Source organism: Nothobranchius furzeri, chromosome 12 (genome assembly GCF_043380555.1).
Source record: "Nothobranchius furzeri strain GRZ-AD chromosome 12, NfurGRZ-RIMD1, whole genome shotgun sequence".
NCBI lineage: Eukaryota > Metazoa > Chordata > Actinopteri > Cyprinodontiformes > Nothobranchiidae > Nothobranchius > Nothobranchius furzeri.
The window spans coordinates 52,127,714-52,149,446 of NC_091752.1; the positions used below are offsets into that span (position 1 = coordinate 52,127,714).

Here is a 21,733-nt window from a genome sequence, read left to right on the forward strand (position 1 = left end):
TCCCTCTTCAGCACATCCTGAGCTCCTTCAAAGGAATCTCCTACCATCTTTATGCAGATGACATCCAACTGTACATCTCCTTTAAGCCCCATGAGATGTCTAAGCTGCAGCTGTTACACACCTGCTTAGACTCTATCAAAACCTGGATGGCTGGGAGCTTTCTACAGCTGAATGAAAATAAGACTGAGATCCTCATCTGTGCCCCAGACAAGCTGGTTCCCAAAGTCAGAGACTCTCTAGGTCAGCTTTCTTCTCACACCAAACCCTCTGTCAGGTCTGTGATCTTTGACCCAGCTCTCACCCTGGATTCTCATGTCAGTTCTCATGTCAGTTCTCTTGGTTATCTTTATCTTTAAAAAGAAGTCTGTTAGTCCATCTTTAATTTCTTCTCTGTTTTGACACGTGAAGGTATTTGGATTCTTAATGCTAAGTTTTCACACATTTTGTTCTAACAAGTGGGATATATGCGTCTCTAAAATGTCAGAATATATGATTCAGCCACTTGTTTTTGTGACTGACACATAAGTGTTTTGGTACCACTTTACAATGAGGCTCTTCACTCTTCAAATTGCCTTATAAATAGTTTATAGATGATAATTTGTAACATTTAAACATCAAGTTTACTTGTTTTTTTCAATACATTTGCAGTGGTCTCTAGTATGTGAGTCGATCTCTATGGGAAAAGAGCCCTTGCACTCTTGTTTCAGGAAGTAGAAGTTAGTCAGAGGAGAGGTGAGCTGATGGCAGGATTTTCAGTCTTATTTCTTGATATTCAGACATTCCTCCTCTGAATGACTAGCAGCAACACATTTCTTCCACTGTTGATGTTACATCTTCGACACACGCCTGAACGAGTTCTGCCATGTTGTGGAGTTGCTAATGCTAACGGTTAGCTTCTACTAGCCAAACGGGCTCTGCTCTGGATTCTACATCAAAAGCTTTCCACCAAGATGCGTGAGTCCATGAATGCTAATTTTCAGTTTGACGTAGACGTAGCAAACCAGGACCCTATATTCGTCTGGTGGGCGGGATGATGTGACTGAGTGGAACAAGATGGCGACAGCTTATTTGAAAAGGCTTTGGCATCAATTTTGGACTCGTAGGATTTGGGCTTTATTAGAATCAGGAGCAGATAGATGTATTTAAGTCCTTTATTTAAAAAAACGATGCACGATCACCTTCTTCAGCAGCAGGCTGCCTTGTTTACCGACATCCGATGCAGTGAGTATGTCACGTTTGTTGTCCAGTAGCAAGCGGTGTATATGGTATAACCCACCCAATGACTGAGAACTGCCAATGGAGCGTCGCCAGAATAAATAATAACATATATATATATATATATATATATATATATATATATATATATATATATATATATATATATATATTGGTCACTGCTGCTGGCGCCTGTAGAGACACCGAACAGGGCATCGCGTCACCTCTCCCTCCCTCTCTTACCTCACACGGTGCAGGCACGCAGCGGCAAGAATGTAAACAAACGCGTCTGCTGAACTTTTTCCTAGAACAACTGATGTAAAGTTTTCATCCTACAATAAAAAGTATGGCGCAGAGGAAGCTCGTTATTTAATATGAGTTTTAAGGAAGAAACTCTGAGCGGTGTGAGGTGAGTTTTTAAGGCTCGCTGCAGAAATAAGAACACGAAGCATCAACAGTCAAACACAACACTTGTCTGCCCAAATAACCTGTGAAGTAATTACAGACCTCACGCTAGATCAGCAGCCTGTGATGACACCTGGTTCTGCTCACTATAGGAGCTGCATAGATATTAAATAAATAAATATAATAATATCTCGAAAACTAATCTAACTGAGCTCTTGAAAACACTGAACCAAACTGAATATGATTTGAGGGTAAAGTTACACCACTAGTTACAAATGTTTATGGTAAAAAAAAAAGGGTGACACACTTTATTGATTTCCCACTTTATCATTTTTCACAATTAAAAAACATTTATTATTGATTCATAATGTGTTACAGATTAATTAGCAGATGTGTGACCGAGTCACCGCTTTGCAAGTCACAGGTCTTTCCAGTCAAGTCTCGAGTCAAGTCCAAGTCAAAGACAACCAAGTCCAAGCCAAGTCCATAGTCAATGATGTGGAAGTCCAAGTCAAATCCAAGTCCTTAACTTTCAATTTTCAAGTCATAACCAAGTCATCTGTCCAACTTCAATTTAATGACAATGATAATAAATAAATTCCAGAATTAAAGCTTCTTAAAGCTTCACTTAATTGCTCAAACAGCAGAAAGTGCAACTGAAACTGATTCTAAACAAAGTGCTGCTGCATTTAGCAGAACAAGATCAAACCCAGAACGAAGAATAATTTATGATTTTTGTCCATGTCGTGCCACTTTTGTGCTAAAATATCAAATATACTCAAGTCATTGTCAAGTCAACAGATGCAAGTCGATTCAATTCGCAAGTCATTGGTGTTCAAGTCCAAGTCAAGTGGTTAGTCTTTATAGATGTTATCAAGTCAAGTCAGAAGTCATTAAAATAATGACTCAAATCTGACTGGAGTCCAAGTCAAGTGTCTCGAGTCCACACCTCTGTTAATTAGTAACATCCCTGCAAACGGTCAGCGTCGCATGGACGTGCAGATCATGTCTATATTGAGTCCGTCAGTCCAGACCACATCTGCAGGACGTCCAGACTAGGTTTTCACACAGTGAGATATAGACTATTGATTAGCCATTTATAACAGGAACCTTATTGTAAAATGGCACCTAGCTAAAAAAAAAAAAGATTTAACAAAAACTGAAAAAACATAATTTGTGTGATATTTATGCAATTTTTTTTCTTTAGCAAATTAGATGTAAAGTGTTCTAATCGTGTTTCAATAAAAAAAATTGTCATGCCTCATTTAGTGGCACTTGTTTTGCACGTTCTCATGGCCTCTGTTTTGTTTCTAATCAATTGGCCACCCACCTTTTGCAAAGTTGTCCCACATTCCTGCTTTCTGACTCACAAACTACAGTATGAGGAATATGAGAATTAGACATATGTCACAAATCTTTATATGAGGTGAATATTCCTGCAACATTAGAGTGTTGCACTGACTTGCAGGGAAACCAATAACTCTCATGATTGTTTTGAGATGTTGCCGAAAATCCCGTATGACTGTTTTCATAATATGTCTCAAAACTTCTCAGCTCAGAGCTTCCAAGAGCCAGATGCAAAATCAGTGCCTAAAATGAGCTGATGGTACCCACTGCAGTACAATAATCCACTCGTCTGCATGTTTTAGGTGTTTCTCAGCTCCAACAGGCATGATTTAATGATTAAATCACTTCTTCATTATGTCCTGCTTGTTAATCAACCATCGATCCAATTCAAAGTACTGGAGTAGGAACATGACTAAAACATGCAGGATAGCAGCCCAGCAGGGCCTGAATTAGACACAACCGATCTAAATGATGTGAAGTCAATGCCAGCCGAGCTAGACGTTACCATGGTGATGTCACACTTAACCCTTTATAAGGCACTCACTGAAATAGTTTAAAACTTAAAATTGTGGTATGTAACCAAAACTGATTTCCGTTGTTACAATTTTCAAAAATTATAAGTTTAATGCAGAAAATCAGAAAAGTGAAATGATCAAATATGGATGTTTGCCCTGTTCTGGTAAAACAATAAAAAAAAATAAAAATAAAAAAAAAATTAAACAAATGAACAAGGTAAATAAACAATCACTTAGAATAATTTGGATGATTATAAGACACTCTAGAATAATCTAGTACAAATTAAAATATTATTTCACTATAAAAAATTACTGGACATGTCCCAGGTATTATACAAAAATATATATTTTATAAAAGCTGACTACAGTTGAATATTTTTGAAAGTTATTGAACAATGGATAACATTTCTGATCAAATATAGAATATTAGAATATTTTAGAATGTTATATCTTTGAGGATCTGACTCGATCTGATAGGCATTTTCCTCCTCTTTATTATCATCACTGGTCAGAAGGGTGGATGGTGCAATAACTGTCCCCCTCTGTTTTTCATAGAATCTTTGTTTAAAGTGGCAGTGTGTGTAGTTTCCTGGCACTAGGGGGCAATACATACATACATACATTTCAGGGTAGCTTTACATCATATCGCCAGGACTATCGCTAGTTTAAAAACATTGTGGTAAACGTTGTAACCTGTGGCGCAGAAAGCATGCAACCTTGGCGTGACTCCTCTGACTCGTCAGACTTCGATGGTCCTTCAGTTAATTCCAGCGAGAGAATGCAATGCCGATTATAGTTATCTGGAGCTGTACTTTCTGGATCTGCACCTGCCAATGACATAATCAAACTACGGCAATATGGAAACATATATCGCACCTCTTTTTTGATCACTTTTTTTCACATAGATTTTGGAAAGTGTTTAGCAGATGTGCTATTAAATTCATGTTTCTTACTACATAAATGTTTTGGAACCATAAGTCGTATATCCCGCCAATCATCTAATGTGACTTGTGTTTTTAAATGTGGCAGCTACGATTTTCATGCTATTATTTCACCAGCTTCATTGAGTTTAACAGTTTCAACACATATATCTTTATTTAGCATAAGATTTAGCATATCATGTTAGGGTTTTCTAAACCTAGCGTTGTTAGTTTTAGAGCTCCGACAGTAAACACATGGAGAGACCGAGCAAATTTCTGATTTTCCTCACAGACCCATGCTGATTGGACGAACCGCGCTGTGGCTCAAACTGTGACTAGCTTGATCTCTAATGATTGGTTGGGTGAAATCCAATGCAAATATTCCAAGAGTCCGTGAAAAGGCACACTGACATAATTTGTGGTGTGAGTGGAAGTGTCAATTGATTGAGGCAAGTTAAAGAACAGCAACTAAATTATTTAGATTATGCAGCGAATGGAGATATCTGACTACTAAAACCTCCAAGTTTCATTTTTCTGACTTTGACTTCTTTGCATGCTTATTAGTTTTTCTATCTGACTGTCCTAATGACACATATAAAAATAGACAAATACCGTATGTCTGTTTCACTGACTCACACACGGAGAGCTTCATTGTGTAACCGTATGGAGGATTCAAACACAAACACACTTTTCCTGTCTCAAGAAAACCCATCGCTGTGGATTTGTGCTACTTTGATTTGATTACAAAGTGTAATTACAAGTCATAAAATGCAATGACACAAATTTTTAAAATGAGTGGGTGTGTAGGTCGCATAGATGAACCAACTTACTGACCGTTTAGAACGTGTTTAATAAAGTTTTGTTTGTTCTGATGCCTGCACTGGTGTGTATCGCTGTCCGTGGTGCTGAAAAAACAAACAGGGTTGTGTTTGCTCCTTTAATCTCATTTGCCAGTTTAGTGTCACATCAGTGACCTCCTCTAATGTAATATAAGCATTCGGTTTGATCCTGTGTAATTTCTCCAGTTCACTGATCATTTGTTGCATCAAACTTAAACTGATTTGTCCACAATTTTTTGTGTTTCTTAAGCTGGTAATTTCACTTTCTCCAGATTTTATTTTCTCTTAATCTGTAACGGTAAAAAGACATTTAAAGCCAATTACTATTGGATGTTTTACACTTCTGTAAGTTATTTAGAGAAGAGATGAAAAAATTATTTGCATAACATATTGCTTTCACCCTATGAATGAACGTAGACATAAATGTTTCTATAAGTGTACATCACAATATGCACCAAATTTTTAAAAAATGGGTCTTATCACATCACAGAGCCCACAGCTGATGGCTTATCCCAGAAGCTTTTCTCTTGAGTTTAATTCCATAAAAAATCACATGAAATAAATCACATGAAATCGATCCATCTCTTTTACTCTGTATTTTCCCCTTATTTTTCAATAAAAATGATTTTAAATACTGTTTTCTTTTCAGTATTTTTTTAAAAGTAGATATTTCTTCATTTTTTTCACTAATTGGGTTTCCTCGGTCGTTATAACCTGCTGACACATGCCATATTTTATTTTACCCAAAGCACAATAATTAATAATCGTGTAAAATGACTAGATGGTTTATAAGTATATTTAGAACTGTGCAATCAAAAGAAAATTTAAAGCTGTTAGCAATGAATTAGGCCAATAGCCACCATAGCAACCACCTGATAGCAAACTTCAAAGACTAAATATGGGTATAAGTATAAGTTATTTTAAGCAGATGTTGACCAGAAAGCAGCATTTCTACTATATCTCATGTACGAGACAAAATGGCAGTAGCGCAACAGGTTGAGTAGGTTGTCCAGTAATCGGAAGGTTGCAGATTCGATCCTGGCTCTGGACAAAGAAATCTGCTGTTGTGTCCTTGGGCAAGACACTCAACCCATTTTGCCTGCCGGTGGTGGTCGGAGGGACCGGTGGCACCAGTGCTCAGCAGCCTTGCCTCTGTCAGTGTGCCCCAGAGCAGCTGTGGCTACACTTTGGATGAATGATACACTGTAGTGTAAAGCGCTTTGGAGTCCTCTGACTATGAAAGGTGCTACATACACCCTCTTGGGCAGATAATTGACTCTTCATAATGATAATCGTATCACCTATATGCAGATGATATTCAGCTGTACTGCTCCTTTAAGGATTCTGAGGTCTACAAACTGTCTGAATTACTAGCTGGTAAGAAGAAAACTTCCTTCAATTAAACCCTGAAAAGACTGAATGAATGATCATTGTCCCTGAGAGCATGGTTCCCCTGATTGGTTGACCAAACTGATGGAGCACTGTGATTGGCTGATCAAACTGATGGAGCCGTGTGATTGGCCCACCAAACCGATGGAGCACTGTGATTGGCCCACCAAACTAATGAAGCACAGTGATTGGCTCACCAAACAAATGTAGTGCTGTGATTGGCCCACCAAACCAATGGAGCGCTGTGATTGGCCCACCAAACTGATGGTGCACTGTGATTGGTTGACCAAACTGATGGAGCACTGTGATTGGCTGATCAAACTGATGGAGCCGTGTGATTGGCCCACCAAACCGATGGAGCACTTTGATTGACCCACCAAACCAATGGAGCACTGTGATTGGCCCACCAACCCGATGGAGCGCTGTGATTAGCCCATCAAACCGATGGAGCGCTTTGATTGGCCCACCAAACCAATGGGGCGCTGTGATTGGCCCACCAAACTGATGGAGCACTGTGATTGGCCCACCAACCCGATGGAGCACTGTGATTGGCCCACAAAACTAATGGGGCACTGTGATTGGCCCACCACACCGATGGTGCACTGTGATTGGCCCACAAAACTAATGGGGCACTGTGATTGGCCCACCACACCGATGGTGCACTGTGATTGGCCCACCAAACTGATGGAGCACTGTGATTGGCCCACCAACCCGATGGAGCACTGTGATTGGCCCACAAAACTAATGGGGCACTGTGATTGGCCCACCACACCGATGGTGCACTGTGATTGGCCCACCAAACCAATGGAGTGTGGCTAGACTGACATGCAGAAGCAAATCATCATTTTGCTTCTGCTACTGTCTGTCTGGATTTTCCCTTAGTTCTTTGATTTGCTATTTATTGTTTCTTTAAAACTTAATAAAGAGAACAATGGACAAAAGTTGTGACAGAAATACAAAAAGAACACTGATGCTTCAGCTATATGTCCGCATTTTGGTTCTTTGTATAAATTCAGTAGGTGTATGTATATGCATCTATCGTTTACCTCTAGGACTAAGTTTTCTTTTTACTTACATTTGTTGGTCAATGTAAAAAAAAACTAAGAATACCAAATAACAAAATTAGAAAGTGGACATGTACTGTATAACTGGCCTAAATAATGAATAAAGACATCAGAATTAAGTCTAAAAGGTTTTTTAGAAAACCTGGACAACAAAACCTCTTTAAAAAAATAACAAAAGGTATAGAGAAGACTCCAGATATTTGTTCTGAGCATACTGACCTCGGCGTTTCTATAGATAGAACATATATCATCTTCCTCTGCATTTACAGCATCAAGGGGAAAAAGCACTTAAGTGCACACCGATGACGCAGACAACACCATGTGGTGTACATGCAGTATGTGTGTGTTTATAAACTATGAACTTGATGTGATTGTGCTACATGGAAACAAATTAATACCTAAAAAAGAATTTCTCCATATCGGCAAAAAATCAACTAGCAACAGGAGAAATATTCAATCAGAATATAAATAGATGCTTTTTTTAAAGGTGCATTATGTAAGAATGAAGCCAGAATGGCATCCAACAAACGAGTGACTTTCTCACTCCCTTAATGGGAGTTTCAAAACTGTTGCAAGAACCAGAAGATTCTAGGTGACGAGGGAAGAGAAGTCACCTAGAGTCTTCTGGTTCAGTGAAATGAAGACATTTCACTGTAATACTGAGTATTTGCTTTTAATTCACAGTTAGAATTTTTAGCTCAACGCTAACCTCTAACCTTCGTAACCTGATAGGATACCGAAGCTTCTTAGGGCTGCAAAAAATAACTTCTGGGTCGCTCCTGTTTCCTGGCTTTGGTTCTCTAAACAACTCTGGAGCTTGTTGCCTTCTGGTGTCAAATTACAAAGGCTGGCACTACAGCATTTGCTGGCGCAGACTTGGCAACCCAGCAGGCTCACAGATAGTAAACAAAGACTACGTTCCTCTTTTGTGCTTTCGAAAGAAGAAAAACTGACAACCCCCAACCAGCTAAGAAGGAAATCTGTGGCAGTGTAACCTTCTTTCTAATATGAGACATTAGACTGTTTTGTGATTATTTCACAGCAAATTTCTTACATATTGTACCTTTAAACATCCATTAGAATATTGTTTTATGTTTCAGCAGTCTGAGTATATTTGACACTAAGCTAATACCCACTGGGTGTTGTTTAATTAGAAAATCCAGACTGAATGTAAGCGGTATCGTGTTCATCACCACATGATGCTCACAATTACAACCACTGACTGGGAGATCAATCCGTAGCAAAATATCAGGTAAGATCTGCTAGCACTAACATAATGGTGGTTTCACAGTGTAAATAAAGCTATATAACCCACTTTTCATTTATTCGTTGTAATATTAAACATCACACACCTCCTACCTTGGCTGAGTTTTAAGTTGAGATCATTTTAAGCTGAGATCATTTTAAGCTGAGATCTGATAAAGTTACAGACGTTTTGGTCAAATTTGGGAAGTATCGTGATGCATGATCTGGAGCAAATACATTTTTGAGAAGGACTCTATTTGCTAAGGCTGAAACTTAACCAGCTGTAGACAGAAATCCAGTGGTTATTTTATTAGAAGTGTCATTAAAAATACTGGTAACACTTTACAATTTCTAGGTTCAAGATTCAATTTATTAACGTCAATTACTGCATTATTAAGCATTAATAAACTGTTAAATAAAGTATTAATAGCTGATTACATATATTATGTAATGCATTACTAAGCAATGGCCCTTTAGTTATCAATAATGGTAACATTAGAGACCCTTTTGTTTATTAATGCTTTATAATGCACAATAAAGGGACCCTTATTGTAACGTGTGACCAATACATCCAATGCTTCATAAAATAATTCCCTACAAAAATAATTTATTATCAATTTTCTGTTTACTTTTCCACCCACCCTATCACACATCCATCTGATGGTAAGTCTAAATATTAGGTTTAGTTTTATTGTTTTTTTATATATAAACAAGTTTTTAAAGTTTTATTTTCTACTACTGAGTCACAAAGCTTGATTTACTTTAGTTTTGATCAGAGAAGGACAGCTGGCAGGCTGAAACTGGAAAAAAACGCAATAAAATAAAACTTTAAATGAAGTTTGGAAAATAATTGTGATGAAAAGTTTTTTCCCCCCACATGAAATGTGTAAAATTAAATATGTATCAGTGTGTGTGTATGTGTGTGTGTGTGTGTGTGTGTGGGGGGGGGGGGGGGGGGGGGTCAAGGTTCATGTGTTGGGATCTTTGTTTTATTTTTTTGTTGAATTTATTTTATATTTCATAGAATGTGTAACAATTTAACAGCCTTTCTTCCAAGTTTATCCGTTTTCCTTATTAGTTTGTTTCAGCCAGTTACAGAAAAACAAAAGAGAAGCTGCGACAGTTCCAGTTTAGTTTGGAGTTTTGGTGAAATGAAGAATAATGGTTTTCTGTTTGTTTTCTAGCTTTCTTTTGAAGTAGCTTTGAATTTTATCTTTAATGACGCCAAAAGCAAAAACCGGTCATAAAGATCTGAAGCTGCTTTTCAAATGACACCATTGAACTTGTTAAATAAACTAAAAGTTCAGCTCTTTCTAAAAATTTTCTGTAAAGAAATTGTGAAGTGATAATATCATACCCGTTGAAAAGCCTCAGTTTGAAGAAACAGGTATTAGTTCAGAGTGAACCAATTTGTCTGACCAGAATGGCTAGTCAGAGAAAATACATCCTGAGTGGGATGAAATGGTGAATTCACGGGGATGAAGATTAAATCTGAGATGTTGTTCAGTGAAAACAAATAAATAAACGATTATCCTGTCCACACTCAGAAGCACATAAGTTAAAAAAACTCTTATTCTGTTAGAATAACATAGCAAAGACAAAAAATAGATGGATCAGGATATTTCCAATCATGCACCAATACAAACTGTCATTATGAACAATACTAAGAAGACAGTTGACCTTATGACTTTTTAAATGCACCAAATGGTGCTTCACAACACAATCAGTCATTCACCCATTCACACACGTATTCACATGGTAGTTAGGGTGATGAAACCACAGCTGCCCTGTGGTGCACTGGCGCCACCGGACCCTCCAACCCTCCACCAGCAGGCAAGGTGGGTCAAGTGTCTTGCCCAAGGACACAACCCTGCAACCTACCCATTACTGGATTGCTGTACCCAAATAGGTAAAACTAGACACATAACAATGCAAATTGACCATTAAAACCATCAAAGAGACAAAAGATCATCTTCAGAGGGATAATAAAATAAAGACACGCTAAGAGTGAATCAAAGAAATGATAGCAAAGACATAAACCAGCTAGATCCGGCATGACAAGAGACGGCAAAATTCAAATCAGTCTTTCAGCTTACAGGTTCAAAGCTCCTTATGCTAACGAGGACACGAACATCTAACAAACTCAGGTTTCCTTCATTAATCCCTAGTGAGTACTTCCCAAATGGCCAAAGAGAAAGTTAAAAAACACCAAAAGCTAATTGAATATAATGTTTCATCACAGTTTTATTTCCTCTCAGCAGCACATCTGTCCTCTACATGCCGACATGATCCAAAGGCACCGCATAGGTCCTGTGTTTCTCCAGAGGAGGCCAATTAGTGTGCAGTTATGTCACAGAGCTCAATACATTCATTACTCCAATTTCCCCTCTTGTCATTAGCATCCAATCCCAGTTCAGCATTCTGCACACATGCAACTGCACATAGAAGTATTTACATGCCTCAAATGCTGTTGCCCCTGCAGATTTTCTTTTTATTGCAAATTGCACAGGTTTATGAAAAATATGAAATTCAAAGGACTGCTGCCACACACACTTTAAAAATGATGACCCATTCATCGAATGACACCTGCATCTTGTGTGATTACGAGGAAAAGCCTAAAAATGTTGTAAGAAAAAAAAAGATTTGGAATTAACGAAGCACTCTGATATGCATGGCTGCTGTGTCTGGAACACACCATATCAATGGAGACACCTGCGTCAGGCTGATAGGAGGGACTGTGTGTGAGAGTGTTACTGTAGCACAAAACACACACACACACATTGTACGGGCTTGTTGCCTCCCCTCTTCCCACCTCTTCTGCTCCTTTTTCCTGTTTCTATAGAAAGCGTTGAAGCTGTAACTGCTGACATCAGCACACACACACACACACACACACACACACACACACACACACACACACACACACACACACGCACGCACGCACGCACGCACGCACACACACACACACACACACACACACAGATTAAATGTTTTAAACTGGGCAGATCCTACACCTCAGATGGACTCTGGTGGAGATGCTTGTTACACCTTTGTTATGTAAGCCTGCAGAACAAGACTTAGCAGAGAAAAGGTGCACCGTCCAGTCTTACCTGCGGGCATACACAGCTTGCTGCACAGCAGCAGGTAAAAAGGATATGGCCATTCTGTGATCTTTTTGGCGTACTTTCTCACGAAGTTGTCCTCGCTGAAGATGAAGAGCGAGCGGTTGACGGTGAAGCAGTTCTGGCGCACGGGGATGGGGTTATAGAGGGCCATCGTCCGGGCTCTCTGCGCCATGGACTGCTTGTACATTCTCTGGGTCCCGGGTCCTCCAGGCGGACCGTGTCCGTGCCCGTGCCCGTGACCATGACCGTGTCCGTGGGGCCCGCCTTGCCTGCTACCACCGCGCCCCCCCGGGCCCCCTCCGCCGAGGCCTCCGCCGTACCTGGCCGGCACCTCGTCTCCGAACCGCGCCATTCTGTGGACACCGATCTTAGACACCAATCTTCACGAAGCAGCGGAGAAGAAGGAGACCAATGCTCAGCTGTGTGGCCACACAACATTACATCTCATCTGGATCCGAACGTCTCATAAGCACAACTGGTTTCGGAGCTGCTGCTACCACCGCTGAAGCACCGGCGGCTCTCGGTTTCAGCAAACTCGGTGTGTCTCTGCCAGCGGCCAGCTGCGGGTGTGAGGAAATGAAACGCTCTCACCGTGGGTCTTGTGTCCACATGAAGCACGATGAAACATGAATTCCTGGCGAGTCAACGCTTCATGATGCTCGAGTCAGAGCGCAGCAGATGTTCCTGCACCTTTCCAGTCCACTAATTTCTCCAGTCATAGCAGCGGAACGGCGATCAGACACAAATCCAGGCCTCAGCAGAAAAAATTAATAATCAATATTTTGGAAATGATTCTTTTTTTAGAAAAGATACATGGAATAAAAAGGAGAAAGAGGTCCAATTATTTATTTATTTGGAAACATCCGCAATGTTTGATAGTGTGTGGCAGTGATGTGGCTCCCGCCACCCTACAGCTGCTGGATGAGTGCGCTCCAAGCCTCGACGGCAGAGGAAATCTGACATTAGTCTGATTTAGGAAATCAGGTTTCTGTGATTATTTATAGAAATCTCCAGTAAAAAATAAAGAAGGGTAGAAAAAAATACCGTTTTCTTTGGAAACGTCGGTATCACCATCTCCATGGATCGGGTTGTTAGGTTTTTTTTCTTTCATTTAGTTGCATCCTCCATCGTCTTCTTCACCTGCGCCGAAAATCCACGAGCGGAATCAGAGGAGGGACGGCGTCGTTAAAGACGAGGCTGTTCCGCCGCCCCACACCCTCTCATGTTGAACTGGAGGTGCAGCAGAGCCGAGAAGGTCCCTCACCATCCCCGCCCCGGAAAGACTTTATACCTCAGTCCGCACCGAGAAGCCCAAATAATGCCCAGGCAGCCTCTCTCTCTCTCTCTCTCTCTCTCTCTCTCTCTCTCTCTCTCTCTCTCTCTCTCTCTCTCTCTCTCTCTCTCTCTCTCTCTCTCTCTCTCTCTCTCTCTCGCTCTCTCTCTCGCTCTCTCTCTCGCTCTCTCTCTCTCATTGGAGTAGCTCGTTCCCCGCGGCCCCCATCCCCCAAGGGAGAGGAGTAGAGGAACAAACGGACTGATGAACGGATGGATGGATCAGTGAATAATCGGAAATAAAACGACCTGGACGTGTGCAACATTTAATGGACAATTTTTCTTTTTTTTTTATATTTTTTCACAAGATAAACTGTGAGCCTCGTGCACCGTGACGCACGCAGCTAGATAAGCGAGCAACTTCCAGACGCGTCAAGCGAGACGCGTCGTTTTTGTTTCTCTTTAAGGGTTCATCGGGGTGTAGCCGCGCCCAGTTGAGCAACTAAAACCTCCATCTGCTTTTGATTCCTCCATTTGTACATTTGCTACAACATCAATAAATCCAATGAATTAAAACAAACATTTTCAGACCGGCGCTTGTGAGTGTCAGCTGCTGGAGGTGTCCGCGCAGGTCCTGCAAGCTGCAACCCGAGCTGACAATGACTGCGCGCACACGTGAGCGCGTTATGGAGTAAAAATGCGTGTCAAAGAAATGTGAGCGAACGAGTCTGCGTGTGTTTGTTGGAGAAGTATGGGAGAGGCTATTCTTAGCAACAGACATTTGTAAATTAATGGACGAAGAGAGGTCTTCTCTCCCTCCCTCCCTGGAACTGAGTCGAAGATTTCCTCTCCTCTCTGTCCCTGCCCTCTCCTCTCCTTCCTCCTTCTCCTCCAGGTGCCTTTTCTCAATCCCACCAACAGCAAAACATGAGTGCATGTTGAAGGCGTGACCAGCACATGCTCTCTGCGCTATTGCAACAAAACGAAAACTGCAGCGTTGTTTTTCCTTTTTTGGCCACAAACACGATTAAAAATCTGAAATTCTGCAGCGATTTAGAGTAGCAGAAGATGATGCCACAATCACCGAGTACTGCTCTCTTCGGGCTGCTACGTTTCCCTTATGAAGGGAAGATAATCTCTGAGCACCATCTGATTGATTCCACAAATAGCCTGGTGTGTGATCGGGAGGTGATGGCGCATAATATGAGTTTTAAGGATAACCAGGAGGAATTGGCTACTCCTCTCATCCCCTGGAACAGATTGAAACAGGAGTGCGGATCGATACCAGCGCGACCTTAAACGACTATGTGATCCGTCGGAGTGAGATCGGTTTACGTTTTGTCCACTCAAGATATCTTCCGGTCGTGAGGCAAGACTGACCCCACCGCAAGGACGCACGAAATCAGATAGATGATAGATAGATAGATAGATAGATAGATAGATAGATAGATAGATAGATAGATAGATAGATAGATAGATAGATAGATAGATAGATAGATAGATAGATAGATAGATAGATAGATAGATAGATAGATAGATAGATGATAGATAGATAGATAGATAGATAGATAGATAGATAGATAGATAGATAGATAGATAGATAGATAGATAGATAGATAGATAGATAGACAGACAGACAGACAGACAGACAGACAGACAGACAGACAGACAGACAGACAGATAGATAGATAGATAGATAGATAGATAGATAGATAGATAGATAGATAGATAGATAGATAGATAGATAGATAGATAGATAGATAGATAGACAGGCAGGCAGGCAGGCAGGCAGGCAGACAGACAGACAGACAGACAGACAGACAGACAGACAGACAGACAGACAGACAGACAGACAGACAGACATATAGATAGATAGATAGATAGATAGATAGATAGATAGATAGACAGACAGACAGACAGACAGACAGACAGACAGATAGATAGATAGATAGATAGATAGATAGATAGATAGATAGATAGATAGATAGATAGATAGATAGATAGATAGATAGATAGATAGATAGATAGATAGATAGATAGATAGATGATAGATAGATGATAGATAGATAGATAGATAGATAGATAGATAGATAGATAGATAGATAGATAGATAGATAGATAGATAGATAGATAGATAGATAGATAGATAGATAGATAGATATTAGGACCACATATGGTGTCAGACATAGAGGTTTCAGGACCATGGAGAGCTCCTCATAGGAAGAAAATGTGGTTCTCAAACCTCGTCCTGGAGTCGGTGTTACGTTGTGTTCCCCCCTCGAGATCTGTTTCTTTTTTACCCAGCTGCAAGTGGAAACGACCCAGTCACAAAAACTAACCCTCACCCTAACCATAACCACCCAGTCACCAAAAGTGCATTAATATAAATTTTGAAAATATTATGTGTAGCACAATTTTTAAACCTACACACCTGGGGACCGGCAGACACTCCCGAGTGTATGCAGTACCAGAAGAGAGGCACCCTGGAGCACATCTTAAGTAGTTGCTCAAAAGCACTAGGGGAGAGATGCTACCTCCGGCGCCACAACCAGGTGCTTAAAACTTTGGCGAACTCAATCTGCACAGCAATCCAGCACAGCAAGACCCAGGCAGCGCCCCAACAAGCTATCACCTTTATTAAAGCAGGGCAGAAGGCACAACACCACCGGCCCAGCTCCCAAAGGGGGCTTCTCTCTTCCGCTCGCGACTGGCAGATTCGAGTTGATGTAGGTAGACAGCTCAAGTTCCCAGAAAGTATCACAGCTATGTCTCTCTGCCCAGATATGGTGATAATATCTGAGTCCACCAAGCAAGTGGTCATCCTAGAACTAACAGTCCCTTGGGAAGACCGTATCGAAGAGGCCCACAAGCGAAATAGGGCCAAGTATGCAGAGCTGAGCTCAGTGTGCCGGAACAACAGCTGGAAAGTTTGCTGTGAGCCTGTCGAGGTTGGGTGCTGAGGCTTTGCTGGCCACTCACTACTGCGAACCCTCAAACTCCTTGGAGTAAGAGGACAGCAACTGTAGAAAGCCACCAAAACCATGCTCGAGACCGCAGAGAGGGCCTCACAGTAGCTGTGGATCCGCGGGGGAGATCCGTGGAGCAATAGGCCATTTGGACATAAGCTGGGGACTGATCACCCCCCAGCTGGGTCACCCGGGTGAGGGTGTATGAAGACTAAAGAACTGAAACACCCTATGACCCCGGGTTCTTCACAGATGGTGTCCAAGTAGCACTGGAAGGTGTATTCAAAGTCTTTATGCTTATTTCAGGGTTATGGTTAGGGTAAGGGTTGGGGTTAGGGTTAGGACACATTTTTTGTGAGTGGATGGTTCTAGGGGGGGAACACATTTCTACGTAACACAGGCATATCTACTCCAACACACTTGATTCAGTGGTTGAACCACCTGTTCAGCAGCTCAGCAGAATCCTGATAATAATCTGCTGAGTAAGACCAGGCATGTTGAAGCAGGGAAAACACCTAAAACATGCTAGCCCTGCAGGACTAGGAGTGAGAACTCTTGGTTTAGACTTTTGCAATAATTTTCTGTCCTTCATAACCATAACAACAGCTTATGCTTCCCAAAAGTGGTCACAAAAACGACAAAAGAGCCAAAGAAAACATGCCAGATCCAAAAAACAAAGACAAAAAACAGCCTAACACACACAGACCCAAATCAGAACCTGAGAGGTGCATCATTTTTCTGTTTGTGATCTTGACACGTTTCCAGCTTTTTTTATTTGTGCTGCAACACAATTTAATGTCTGTAAAACTGTTACTGTTGGTATGTTTCATTGATTTGAATCAAAAAATTGGGAAGAATTGTATCGCATGGAGATTTTTAGGTCTCAATGTTGATGGGTGAGGGACAGTAGCTTAAAAAACAATACTGTTTATATCATCTGAAAGCTAAGAGGCAGCACAACCCCCATTGTTCCTTTTCAATCACAATGTTCAACTTCTAGGATGAGTTTTTAAAAAAACTGTAAAATCCTATTTTAAAAGTGATCCAGAAAGTTTTTAAAACCATTGATTAAGACCACATAAAATAATAAGAACGTTCATCATATCTAGGAAGCACAACCAGCACGTTGACTTCTTGTTAACTCCAGTCCCTGTATATGTAAAATTCTAAAAGTTAGGATGTGGTGCAAAAGTTTATTTATTTCAGTAATTCAACTTCGTTGTCGTCTTCCTCCGCTTATCCGGGTCCGGGTCGCGAGGGCAGCATTCCAACTAGGGAGCTCCAGACCATCCTCTCCCCAGCCACCTCCACCAGTTCCTCCGGCAGGACCCCAAGGCGTTCCCGGACCAGATTGGAGATGTAACCTCTCCAACGTGTCCTGGGTCGACCCGGGGGCCTCCTGCCGGCAGGACATGCCCGAAACACATCCCCAGGGAGGCGTCCAGGAGGCATCCTGGCCAGATGCCCAAACCACCTCAACTGACTCCTTTCGATCCGGAGGAGCAGCGGTTCTACTCCGAGTCCCTCCCGAATGTCCGAGTTCCTCACCCTATCTCTAAGGCTGAGCCCGGCCACCCTACGGAGGAAACTCATTTTGGCCGCTTGTATCCGCGATCTCGTTCTTTCGGTCATTACCCAAAGCTCATGACCATAGGTGAGGATTGGGACATAGATCGACCGGTAAATCAAGAGCCTGGCTTTCTTGCTCAGCTCCCTCTTCCCCACGACAGATCGGCTTAGCGTCCGCATCACTGCAGATGCCGAACCAAACGCCTGTCGATCTCCCCATCCCTCCTACCCTCACTCGTGAACAAGACCCCGAGATACTTAAACTCCTCCACTTGAGGTAGGACCTCTCTCCTGACCTGGAGTTGGCAAGCCACCCTTTTCCCCAGTCACCAAAAGTGCATAAATATAAATTTTGAAAATATTATGTGTAGCACAATTTTTAAACCTACACACCTGGGGTGTCCCCTACAGGGTGCCCCTGGGGTCACGGTCATAAGCCTTCTCCAAATCCACAAAACACATGTGGATTGGTTGGGTAAACGCCCATGCCCCCTCCATCACCCTTGCAAGGGTATAGAGCTGGTCCACAGTTCCACGGCCAGAATGAAAACCACATAACTCCTCCTAAATCTGAGATTCAACTATCGATCGGACCCTCCTCTCCAGTACCTTGGAGTAGACCTTTCCAGGGAGGCTGAGGAGCGAGATCCCCCTATAGTTGGAACACACCCTCAGGTTACCCTTCTTAAAGATGGGGACCACCACCCCGGTTTGCCACTCCACAGGAACTGTCCCCGATGACCACACAATTTTGCAGAGACATGTCAACTACGACAGCCCTACCACATCCATAGCCTTGAGATACCCAGGATGAATATCATCCACCCCCGGGGTTCCACCGCTGTGTAGTTGTTTGACTACCTCAGCAACTTCTGCCCCAGAGATTGGACAGTCCATCCCCAGGTCTCCCGGCTCTGGGTCCTCCTCGGAATGTGTGTAGGTGGGATTGAGGAGCTCCTCATAGTATTCCTTCCACCGCCCGACTATAGCCCCAGTTGACGTGAGCAGCTCCCCATCCCCACTGTAAACAGTGTGAGCGAGTTGCTGCCTCCCTTTCCTGAGGCGCCAGACAGTTTGCCAGAACCTCTTTGGCGCCGATCAACAGTCTTTCTCCATGGCCTCACCAAACTCCTCCCACGCCCGAGATTTTGCCTTGGCAACTGCCACTGCTGCACCCCGCTTGGCTATCCGGTACCTGTCTGCTGCCTCCGGAGACCCACAGACCAGCCACGCCCTGTAGGCCTCCTTCTTCAGCCTGATGGCTCCCCGAACCTCTGGTGTCCACCAGCAGGTACGGGGGTTGCCACCACAACTGGCACCGGCCATCTTGCGACCACAGCTAGCAACAGCCACCTCAACAATTGCAGAGTGGAACAAGGTCCACTCTAGGCCGATGTCCCCCACTGCTCTCGGGATGCGGTCAAAGCTCTGGCGGAGGAGGGAGTTGAAGACCGTCTTGACAGGTTCTTCTGCCAAGCGTTCCCAGCAGACCCTCACTATGAATTTGGGTCTGCCAGGTCTACGCGGCATCTTCCCAGTGTCCACCCCCTCTCAAGGACTTGGGTTCCAGAGCCAATGCTATGTGTCGAGGTGAGTCCGACTATAACTAGCCGGTACCGCTCAACCTCTGCCACAAGCTCCTGCTCCTTCCCCGCCAGCAAGGTGACGTTCCATGTCCCAATAACCAGTTTCCTTGTCCGGGATCGGACCGCCAAGGCTCCCGCCTCGGTCTGCCACCCGATCCACACTGCACCGGACCCTTCATTTTCATCCTGCAGGTGGTGGGTCCACAGTTGGATGAGCCCATGTATCCGGTTCGGGCTGGGCCCGGCCGGGCCCCATGGGTGAATGCCCGGCAGCCAGCTGCTCGCTCATGGGCCCCAACCCCAGGCCTGGCTCCAGGGTGGGACCCCGGTAACCCTCCGGGCTGGGTACTCCGACTCTTTGTATTTACGTCCATGAAAGATCTTCTGAACCGTTCTTTGTCTCACCCTTCACCTAAGACCCATTTGTCATGGGAGACCCTACCAGGGGCACAAAGTGCCCCAGACAACATAGCTCCTAGTATCATTAGGGCACTCAAACTCCTCCACCACGATAAGGTGACGGTTCAAGGAGGAGAGTAATTCAATTTGAAAGCTGAAACTTGGACTCACTACATGCAAAGCCAGATATTTCATTTGTTACAACTGTGACTTTAATCAGCTAATGAATCCAAAACAACTGCAAATGGTTCCTGAGCCTTTAGGTGGTCTCTCAGTCTAAATTGGATTACTGGAATAAATTGACTTTTGCATCATTTTCTAAATTTTAGAATTTCACCTGTATGTACAGGAAGCATTATTTTACCTCACTGAAGAAACATAACTAAACAAATAAAAAATGAAGATGTTTGAATTTTAAAAAATCAACATTATCTTAAATTATTGTTGACATTATTATTGTTTACTATCCATCCATTGTTACGCTGACAGGCAGGAGGTTTGAACCCAAGATGCAGAACACCAGATCACTCAGACAGGAGCGGAGGTAAAGAAATACATCCTTCATTCTTTTAAGGTGGAGGCTTAATCCAGCGGTTAAAAAACACAAAAACTGAAGTTTCAAATTAGGAGCAAGGACTCAGGCAAAAACACGGGAGGACAAAGAACAGCTCAGACAAATACAATGGACTGACAAACACTGAAGGACAAGACAGCGGGTTTAAACACAGAGGGAGGTGATCAGGGGAGGTGGCAGGCGTGCGTAGTGAGAGCTGGAGGGAAGGCAGGTGCATACAATAATCTAGATGGTGAAAAGAAACAAGCAGGAGGGCAGATAAACCTATAAAACCAATAACACAAGGATAAAACTAAACCTAAATACTGAGGACCAAAAATAAACAACTAATAACTAGACGGATGAGGAGGACTAAAATAAGATTGAATAGGAATAGGGAATTATTAGAAGGACACCTGAGGGAAGTCTACAGAGGGCTGGGGATAATAATGGGACACAAGAGGAGAACCAGGAGTGGGAACTGGAGGGGGCTGGGGAACAAAGAGACACAGAACTTGACATCAATCCATCAATTCATTTTCTTCCCCTTATCCATAGTCGGGTCGCGTGGACATCAGCCATAGCCTGACTATGAGCCTGAGATGCCTCTCGATGTGGAGGAGCAGCGGGTCTACTCTGAGCCCCTCCCGGATGACTGAGCTTATCACCTTACCCCTAAAAGCAAGCCCAGACACCCTGCGGAGAAAACTAATTTCGGCCAAGCAGAATAGCTCGCATTTGGAATGTAAATTAACGATCAGGTTAATTTACTTGAAAATCTTGATCAAGATCAAAATCCGATTAATTCTGCAGCCATACTTCACCCACCAATCCATAACGTCCTGAATCGAGGTCAGCAGTACACCGTCCTCACTGTAAATAGTCTTGGTAGTGCACTGCTTTCTCCTGCTGAGGAGCTGGATGGTGGACCAGAATCTCCTCGAAGCTGGACGGAAGTCCTGCTCCATCCTCTCACACCCGGGCTTTTGCCTCCGTGACCACCCGAGCCACATTCTGCTTTGACTGCCGAAACCGGCAGACCCTCACAATACGTTTGGATCTGCCAGGTCTGACTGGCGTCCTCCCCCACCATTGAACCAACTCACCACCAGGTAGTGGTCAGTTGACAGCTCCACTCCTCTCTTCACCCAAGTGTCCAAGACATGCGACCGCAGATCAGATGACACGACAACAAAGTCCGTCATCGAGCTGTGAAGTTATTCTGGTATACTTTCATGCCTAAACATGGTGGTATTGGTTATAACCACCATTGGCTCAAATGATCAAAGATGAAACTTCCTTAGTTTTTTTGTTACAGATGTTC

The 21,733-nt window shown here is 42.8% G+C and overlaps 1 protein-coding gene across 11 annotated transcripts in view; it reads right to left on the minus strand.

Annotated features, from left to right (window-relative positions):
* cacna1aa (calcium channel, voltage-dependent, P/Q type, alpha 1A subunit, a) overlaps positions 1-14,444 on the minus strand; it is a 147,211-nt gene extending 132,767 nt beyond the window's left edge. For 5 of the 11 annotated variants that reach the window (XM_070542057.1, XM_070542055.1, XM_070542051.1 and 2 more), the window contains exon 1: positions 12,097-14,442. In XM_070542057.1, coding sequence (XP_070398158.1) covers positions 12,097-12,416 — 320 coding nt within the window. In that variant the 5' untranslated portion in view covers positions 12,417-14,442. Of the gene's footprint in view, positions 1-12,096 lie in introns of all 11 variants that reach the window. The other 6 variants (XM_070542056.1, XM_070542054.1, XM_070542050.1 and 3 more) reach the window with 3 other exon arrangements.
* Positions 14,445-21,733: the final 7,289 nt, after the last annotated feature.